Source organism: Epinephelus fuscoguttatus, linkage group LG19, assembly GCF_011397635.1.
Source record: "Epinephelus fuscoguttatus linkage group LG19, E.fuscoguttatus.final_Chr_v1".
NCBI lineage: Eukaryota > Metazoa > Chordata > Actinopteri > Perciformes > Serranidae > Epinephelus > Epinephelus fuscoguttatus.
This window is the reverse complement of record NC_064770.1, coordinates 10,595,011-10,604,816: the sequence shown is the minus strand read 5'-3', so window position 1 is coordinate 10,604,816 and position 9,806 is coordinate 10,595,011. Positions and strand designations below refer to the sequence as shown.

The 9,806-nt window shown below is 39.5% G+C and overlaps 1 protein-coding gene across 1 annotated transcript; it reads right to left on the bottom strand.

The window, feature by feature from the left end:
• Positions 1-4,215: 4,215 nt before the first annotated feature.
• Positions 4,216-9,621, bottom strand: tmem100a (transmembrane protein 100a). The gene is made up of 2 exons (XM_049561675.1): positions 9,346-9,621; positions 4,216-6,988 (listed from the first exon to the last, which is right to left on the bottom strand). Exon 2 carries the CDS (start codon positions 6,890-6,892, stop codon positions 6,494-6,496), a length of 399 nt encoding a protein of 132 aa, XP_049417632.1. The 5' UTR covers positions 6,893-6,988; positions 9,346-9,621; the 3' UTR covers positions 4,216-6,493.
• Positions 9,622-9,806: the final 185 nt, after the last annotated feature.

The following is a 9,806-nucleotide window of genomic DNA, read 5'->3' as shown; positions in this document are numbered from 1 at the left end:
TGTTATTGTCTTTCTGGCATTAATCATAATCCTCACATTATCTGATGCTAGGGTTCCAAACAAAGCAAGAGATCACAGAGCAGACACACCTCTCTGGGCAGGAAGGAGCTGAGCTGGTGCGTGAGACTGAGAAGCTTTTCATACATACAGTTTGGCTCACCTTTATGCCCAGCTCCGAGATTAACTTCCTTCCAGTGGGCGGTGTCCCATCCCCCGGCAGAGACACCCACAACAACACAGCTGTTGTTCATGTGTACAGACCTCAGAGCAGATCCACAGTCACATGTGTTCTCACTCAAGATCTTTTAGCCATGCTAGCGGAATGGCTCTAGGGATGGCAGCATTGGTCTGTCTGTTCACTAATTTGGTTCAGATGTTCATGGTCTCCAGAGGATAAATCACGGTGACGTTAGTGATCCCCTGGCTCTTCCTCTCGTGCCACCAGCAGGTTAGCGTGTTCACTCATCCTGAGAAAAGTCTCAACATCAACCGAACAGACTGCCATAACATTTTGTAAAGACATTCATTGTCCTCAGAGGATGGAGGTAACTTACTTTGGTCATTCCTTTTCCCCTAGCGCCATTATAAGGTTAACATTTATGATTTAAATCAAAATGACTTGACAAATATTCAATGGATTGGCATGATATTTGGTACAAACATTCATGTTACCCTCAAGATGAACTGTATAACTTCGACAATCCCCTGAATTCTTATCTATTGGCATCATTAAATCAAAATTTCTGTTTATCACATGCTCTGGTTAATTAGCTAAGAGGAATTAAATACTAGCATGCTATCATTTAATGGGTGCTAGCATGCTAAACTAAGATGTTAAACATGGCAAACATTATATAAACTAAAGATCAGCATTAGCATTGTCACTGTGAGCATGGTGGCATGCTGACATTAGCATTTAGTTTAAAGGCTTCAGCCTCAGCTGACACAAATTGCAGTGAAACACTAGAGTGGAAAAACTAACAAAACAAAACTCTTGTGGATTTTGGCGCAAAATGAAACCTTTGTTGTATGAATCAGTGATATTAGAGTCTGATGAAAAGGAATGCTTAAATCTCCTGAGTTTAGTTTTGATCTGCCATCTCCATCTCCTGACACCCACAAAGTTTATCTTTGCTCTCAAAATACAACGCATGAACTCAGAGTCTTTTCTTGGAACAGATCTTATCAACACTGTATTTATTCCTTCTCCAGCAACAGGACGCTGTGGAATAATGTTAACAATCAGACGACTTGAACCAGGTCAAATAAAACATTTGGCTTCTTTGTGTTCCAGGTTGTTCTAGAAAACAACCAAATGTCACTTCAGTCCAGTCAGCTGGTGGGATGGCTGTCAGGTCAGGTCTGCGTCAGCCTGTTCATGCTCCGTCTGCACAGCTGTTTTATTAGACTGACTGACCAGGATCCCTGTAATGCTGCACTCATTATGTTTAATTGTGTTGGATTTGAACAATGTGTGATCGGTTGTTTTGAAGTCTGGAACTTCAGACTTAAACTTATTAGACTTTTTGTTTGTTGAAAGAGGTGGAAAGTAAATGAATATTTACTCAAGTGCTTACTGGTAAGTACAGTGGTTATAGCACTTTCCATTTTAAGAGAATTTCTACTTTTCCTCCCTCCGCATTTCAGAGGGACTTATTGTACTATTTTATCCATTCAGGTTAACTGAAGAATGCAGTCAGTATAAACCTGCTTTGTTAAATTAGAGTCTTCATCCAAAATGAGAGAAAATCATAAAATATCATCAAAATTGTCTTTCTTCTTCTCCTGTCTTGTCTTTATATATCTTTCTCATTCTCTCCTCTATGTCTTCCCTAATTTATTTCTTTCCTTCCTTATTTTTGGCCACTTTTCCCGTGTTGCTTGATGTCTTCCATCTTTCATTTCCTTCTTTCCTTCTTTTTTCCTTCCTTCTGGCAACCTATTAAGTAATCTTTTCCGTCTTTCCTTCTCCTGTCCCTTGATTTATTTCCTTTCTCTCTCTTCCTCCTGGCTACTTCTTTCCATCTTGTCTTTTTTGATTACTTTCTTTTCTTCCTCCTTTTTCTATGGCACCTCATTTGTTTCCTTTATCCCCTCCTTTTGTCCTATTTGTCTTCCTTGTCTCGTTCCCTAACTTTTTTATCTGATCTGGAAACCCACAAAACTAGATACAAGGTTTTCACCCACTAATGAAAACTTCACAACTCAGTAAGTGCATTTACTTTTGATACAGTAAGACTGTTTTACTGGTAATATTTGCTTTACTTATGTTGTACTTCTAATCAAGTATTCTCTGTTGTATTGTAACTAGTTCCCCGTAAAGGATTAGAGCACTTCCTGTTTATTGATAAACTAACCCAGCAGCATGGCACTGAGTGGAATGACAACCACGTGAGGCACAAAAGTGACGCACACAGTCCCTGCTTGAGGTGCCAGCAGTGTGTAAAGAGGCTAAAGACTCTGGTGGAGAGCACCTGTCAAACTTCATATCAAGTCACCCGTTTTTCCAGCTTCAGTCTGCCTCCCTCTCTAACCCAACAATCAGGCAGGAGATGTCTCACTGTCGTGTGTCCCATAAATCTCAGAGTCCATATAGCACCAACCTATAGCTGATAGTGTGTGTGGTTGGTGATGTCCCAGAAAGTGACAAAGTGTGTTGTAGGTTCTCCTCTGACGCAAGAAAACCATTTAGTTGTAGTGTCTGGTGTCACAGGGATGCATAGCAACGCAAATGCTGTCTATAAATATACTTCCACGTCCAGGCTATTTTAAAACTAACAGGGTCAAACAGGAGAGTTCAACTTCCTTTTACCACAGAGAATGTATGTTTAATTATCTGGAGGAGCCGGCAGAGAAATGAGTGGATGATTATTTACATGATTTATAAACTAGTGGAGTAAATTATTCAGAGTCTTACTAAGTCACATGTTTTGATTGTTTTAATGAAGTGCTACTAAAAGATGGTAAAAGAAACAGACTGGAAATAGATGGTTAAAGGGTCAGTTCACCTAAACTATTAAAAAACCAAACATACTTTCTCCCTTACATCTAGTGGTGTCAAGCTATGCAGGTAGCTTTGATTTTGAGGGTAAAGTTTGGTTCTTCACATTTCAATGTGACAGAAAAATCTTTTTGCAAGTTTCACTTAATTGTTCTTTCTGGTGCTTTCAGCAACATTTCATGACCTTTATCACTGCATGTTGTTATCACATGACATAAATTTCCAGAACTGCAGTAGTTTTAAGGTCATCTGTGATCACATGAGCAAAATTCTTAGATCCCGAGACAACAACTAAACCACCTCCACCCATGATTGAGGGCCAAGAAAGATTTAAGATTGAGAATCTCTTGGCGAATGTTTTGTTTTTATTTGCCACAGTTTTTAGTTGTTAATCTTTTAGATGTCTGCCTCCACCCCAGTAGAGGTACATTTGACCTTTTATATAGCGCTTACAGCATTGACAAATTACACATATTCAACAGCAACACCCTCACAGAAACAATGTTGTAGTTATACAGAGTTTGCAGGACTATTTCTTTGGTAGAAAGTAATGGATTATCCACAGTAATTCCATATCAGACTCCACAAAATCAGCTCAACACTGGCCATACTTGATAGACATGGTGTTGAGAATTAAAGTGAGTACCTTATCCCATGTAGTGTATCAGAGTGGAACGCAACTGATGCAGTATCTAAGATGCCTTACAATCTTTGTGCCTTCTCTCATTTAGTTTGACTGCTTTAACTTGTTCTGTGACGTTGATGGATAGCAGCATTGACTGCACTACATGGGTAAACGAGATGAATCAAAAGAGGAATAAAGTCAGTATCGGCCTCTGCTTTTCCAGTGACTTATGCATATGACAAGACCGTGGGTTTTGATTGGTCAGGATCCAATGTCTACTCCGCCGTGTCTCTTGTCCAAGAATTTATGAGTCTGATTGCCTGATCTGTCACAGTAACCATCTCCAAAGAAATATATATCTGGTGAATAGTGGAATAGTGTTAATGGCATTAGATGTTGCTGTTGGTTTATTTATTCAAAATTCCATTTACCTCTGTTGTGTTAGGAAGGGTGCCAAAATCTCATAACTCTTAGCAAAGAAAACCAAACTCTATGACTAGACACCATTTGAGATAAGTGATTTTTTGGAATGACCTCACATTTCACATGTCGTTATTCAACTTGATTATTTTGAATAACCAGCTGTATATTTATGTGTGAAGACTCAGGCGCACCCATGAATGTCACAAGAGAAAGAAACATTTCCTTCGATTCAGCACTGAAAGCAAAGAGCTGTTAATGTAATAACTCATCACTTCTCCAATACATAAACTGTCTCTAAGAAATACAAACACTGATATCAAGAGTGAGACTTCCTATAAACATTAAAAGCATCACCGATTCATAATCAGCATCAGTCTATATGTCGGCCAGCAATAAAACGTATCAGTACAGAAATGCTAAAGATGTGCTGCGGCGAACAGTGTCATCACTGCATCGTCTGTCCACCCATGGGCAGCAACAAGTTTACTTTTCAAATGTGAAAATGTTCCCATCAGTGTGTCTTAGTCACAGTTCCTCAAAACACAACGTTGAGAAATCCTTATCAAAAATATTTTTGTGGTTTCGTTGTTGTTTGTTGATGTATTGACCAGATTCTGACACAGATATTTAAAAGGAACAGTTCAACATTTTGAGAGATAAGCATATCCCTTTCTTTCCCAGAGCACAATGAGAGCATGGATCTCATCTCTGTGTGTTGAGCATGGAGGCAGAACATGGTTCGCTTAGCTTAGCGTAAACACTTGAAGCAGGGGGAGATGGATAACTGGGCTAACCTTGTCCTGACTCAATACACAGACACAAGAGTAGTATTTATCTTCCCATCTCACTCTTACAAAGAAACTGAATAAGAAAATCTCACAAAATGCTGAGCTATTCCATTAACTCTTGCAACCAGTATTCAAGAGTCCCAATAATGCAAGCTACAGAAATAAAGAATGGGAACGTAAAGCACACTGTGGTGGTGGTACTGTTGTTATAGGTTTTATTCTTTTCACATTCTTGATTGATTAGTGTTGTTAATTATGTAGGAAGAGCATGAACAGAGTGGTTTAGTTCAGGATATGGATGCTGGAGAGGGGAGTTGGTTGAGATTGATTGCGTAGTAAGTATAGAAATGGGGTCGGACTAGTCTAGCAGTTTACTTCTTTCTACTCTTTTTTGTACATGACATAGTAATTTATGTTGCTTATTGAAAGACTGATGTATATTAGGGGTGAGAATCACTTGAGGATCCATGATACGATATGTCACGATACTTATTATTATTATTGCGACATGGTGAGTATTGTGATAAAATATATTGTGATATATTCTGATTTATTACCTTTTTTCAACTGTACATTATGTCCCCAAACGAAAACTTAGTGGTCAACATCGGTTTGATCTAATAAGATTAAGTTTCCACTTTTGTTTGTTTTTTACATATACATGTAATCTTTCTTATAATGTTCAAAATAAGTATATTCAGTTCAATTCAATGAGTCAGCATGATTAGTTTCTTGTAATCATTGAACCCCGTTCTTCGCAACTGTGAAACCATTACATGTCTGAGTATCAATGAGTTTATTAAACCTCATGACGTCCTGGCAACAGTTAATACATGCAAATGATTACATCAGAACAAAATATATGCTACATTTAACAGTTTTTACAGTATGGAAGTACATTGGACAATAAGTGATCATCACCAAACAAGATATGCATTTGGATTTGCAAAAATTTGCCAAAATTGGCAAACCTACTCACAGTCTGGATGTATCACTGACTTCATCTGTTAACAGATTTTGTTTAATACTGAATATGATGATTATGATAATCAAAGTGCTTTAAGAGAATATGTATGTAAGGTTAAATATTCTCTCTAATATCATGTGCCATCTAATCTGAACAGAATATATAGGCAGATTTTAGACAAAATCCTCATATGGAGTACCATACTTTCATTTCAGGCAATTCATAATCACTCCCTGTGACATGAACGCTGAGACTTCATAAACAGATATGCCCGAGATGAAGTGTAGTAAATGAGGCATGAATCATTGTCCTGGATTTTCCAGTTTTCCTCTCCTCTCCTGGGCCTTTCAAAACCACAATCCCTCCCATTACAATCAAAGCCGCCACATCCAACAGCAGATTAATGGGAGACTTCCTCTACATCGCTTCGCACAGTGGTAATTCATCTTAATTGTGATACATTCCTTCTGGCTGCATTCCCAGCTCGCCAGATGCTCGACGTCTGTTTGACAAATAAATCCCCTACAATGTCTTCAAAGCTTTAAGTTCTGGGCCTTTAGAGTTTGTGGTTAAAAGTTTTACAGGTTGGGAATCCAACACAGGCTGGACAACATCTGTCCGCAACTGGTTCTCCAACTCGATTGAAACATCAGGCCTCTTCAGACCAGCATATAAGTCCAGCTGTTAGTTCAAGTAAAAATACTCCTCTGGTTTGCCACCAGGGCGGTTTGGCTCTCCCGTCGCCTCTCCTTCTTTCTCTCCAGTCTCATCTTCCAGCAGACCACACTGGATGCTAGCAGCACCAGTCCAGCCGAGAGGAGCACCAAGCCGAAGTAGGAGATGGTGGATCCATGGGAGTTGAAGCTGTAAGCGACGGCAGTAACCACGATGCCAGCGATGAGGACCACCACGCCAAACGGGACAGTGCAGCGATAGCAGGAAAGCTCTGCCCCGCCGGTGGCTGCGGTCAGCTGGACTTCATTGACCAGGGGGATGTTAACCGTGGTAGCTACAGGGTGCTCGTTGTTGTTAGCCTTCTCTGGAGTGGCTGGTGTTCTCATGGCGTCCTCATTAGCTTCTTCTGGCATTGCAGGATAAAGGAGAACTTCTGTTAACCAACCACAGATGGTTCCTCCTCGTTGTTGTTGCCCTTTTACCTCTTTTCCTTGCTAGGGTCTCCCAGTCTATGTGGAAAAAGAAACCATTCATGAAGTGAAAATACAAAGAGTCAAACTTGTTGCTCAACACAGGACAAACTTCCCAAAGGGACCTTGCAGAGGCTTTTTGTGAGAATTCAACACCACATTTCACAATTCAACACCGCTCTCTGTCCGCCTCACGCTGCTTTAAAGTAACCTCCTTGCACAATCCCCGCCGCCTTCTGACCCAGTCAGAGGAGATGTCTGAATGACGCAGGACCACTCAGCCCTGCACGAGCTGAGACATTCCCTGGAGAGTGCAGGATATGACATTACAAACTGCTCCGTGAAATGCGAGGAGCTACGAAATCACTAGCAATTTCACAAGCACTCATCCTTACCCCCCTCTCGTCTGCTGCATGGAGAGCTGTGATTCAGACTCTGAGTGACAATAAATGGGCAGGACAGTGTTAGTCATACTTTCCATCACTGTCAGGGTTTACAAACACTAAATTAATCCTTTTCATTAAAAGTGCAGAAATGATCTGTAGAAATTCTGAAAGTAGTTCAGAAGTCTGACTCGCTCTATAGACCAGCTTCCAGCTCATCAGATGTGAGAGTTTCTTGCTTTTCTTTGTCATTTAGAATTGTAAAGGGAATTTCTTTCAGTGTTGGACTATTGGTAAAACAAGCAAACGATAAAACACGGTATTTGAATACATCTTCTTGGACTTTGGGAAATATTCTGTACTGTTTTCACTGTTTTCTGACATGTACTGCCCCAATTTAGACCTCAAGCTATTTACCTTTAAGCTATTTATTATGGGTAATGGAGGGTTTTGCCTTTTTAGGACTCTAAAACAATTAAAAAGGAACAATCTGAGAACAACAAACAACCTGAGGAGGAACATCAGACTTTGTTTGAACTTTACAGTTTAGTGGCATTGTTGTTAATCTAAAGATTTAAAGCCAAAACTGTTGGTAAGAAGTGTTCCCAACCAGGGGTAGGCCAACCTGTATATAGAGGGTACTTAAGCGGTTACCAGGGGGGACATAGAAATATTCTGTCGTAGCTCTGCAAATTTGAATTCAATTAAAGAAAACTTTGATTAGATAGATAGATAGATGTTGCCAATGAGAGTACATGAAAAGTAGTTAGCAAGCGAGCAGACAAGTCTAGCAGTTAGCTAAAAGTAATGAGTAATTGGCTGAGGAGTTAAATAAAAATAATGAATATGCAGTTGAAATAATTAACGTTAGCTAAAAGTAATGCATATAAAAATAGCTAAAAGTCCAGTTTCTGCCAATAGGAGGCTAGCCTATGCTTGTGCCATTTAATTGTATGGAAAAAAGTACTGTAACAATATGGTAAAATATGGGAAGGAATGTATGAAAAAATGATCTAAGTAGATTTAAATAATATCCAGGTAATGATAAATTCAAACAGGTAGTTCTGTTGTTGATGTACTGTAGGGGTACTTGAGTTTGTCCCATAGAAGTGCAGGGGTATGTCTTAGCTGGAAACCACAATGTAAATTTGCTTGTTAGACACATAGGCTAGCTGAAGACAGTATCAGGAAAAATAATAATTCAAAAAAGAGAGAGAGAAAAGGAAAGAAAAACCCACACTTTCATTCTTTTTTGTGTTGGTGCCTCAGTAAAATAATTTTGGAAATAAATTCCTTTCATTTTTTCCAGAACTGAGTGCACTTTAACATCTGTTTATTTATGTTTATTCAAGGCAACTGATAGCCATAATAGACATCTGATGTTATCGCGATATTATACAACCTTATTGCATGTTTATATCGTACAGCCCCAGAGGACAGATTCACTTCTGAAAACAGTTTGTTATCACTGAGAACATCTTCAGCTTAAGATAAAGAGGGAGGTACACAGTTGGTAGAGTCAGAACCTCTAATTACAAGAGCTACTTTTATTCACTAATGGACTTAACTAACTTCTCTCTTATAAGAGCTCAAGCCAAAGGAAAACCTGTTCCCTTTAATTAAAAATCCAGTGGAATTCGTGCCTGTAAACATTTACAGAAAAGGAAGCATTAGGGGGGAAAAGGTTCAAGATGTGAGGCCAAAGCAAAAGAAGGGGTCGACATAAATTAATGTTGCCTCTACAGTCCAACCAATAGGCTAATAAGTCTTTTACTGTGTTTACAGGTGTGTTACATGCATGTTCAGTGTTTGTTTAGGCTGTCATTGACGGTCAGGCAAAAAAAAACAAAAAAACAAGCAAATTAATCTGCACCACCGCCATATAAACTTTTTATGGAGCTTGGCCTGTGCTGGTAATAAGAGAATTAGTAACCTTTAAGGCTATTTGTAGTGAGGTGAATGTACTTGCCATGCTCGGCAAAGCTCTGTACAGAGAGAAGAAGGGTTAGTTACCTCACAGCCGTTTTCCATGTCGCACAGTCTCCACAGTGCTCCTCTGCTGCAGTCAAACTTGTCTCTGTGTGAAGACGCTCATAAAATATTCAGTCAGTTTCATCTAATTAAAACTGAATGTTGTTTTTCTTGTGTGTTGGTTGAAGTCGACAAACAAACAGCTTCTCTTTCCGGGCTGGAATCTGACTCCCATTCATGAGAAGCGTCCCCCTGTGAGGTCCTCAGGTTCAGACTGCTGGTCACACTGCCATCCCCATTGAGAACAACTATTTCAAGTATCGATGACTGGAGAGTGAAGCTGGAAAAAGTCAGGGAATATACCTTTTCCGGTTGTGCATTTCAAAATAAATCTTTTTCTGTTGCAATTACTGTTAGCTCCTTGGATGCGTTCATTTTGAAAGGTTATTTCCGTGACTCTGTACAGCTTGACACTGCCGCTGGACCTCAAAACTTTACATGTT

Coding starts and splice junctions, on each gene's coding strand:
- tmem100a (XM_049561675.1), bottom strand. CDS start 6,892: ATGCCAGAAGAAGCTAATGAGGACGCCATGAGAACACCAGCCACTCCA.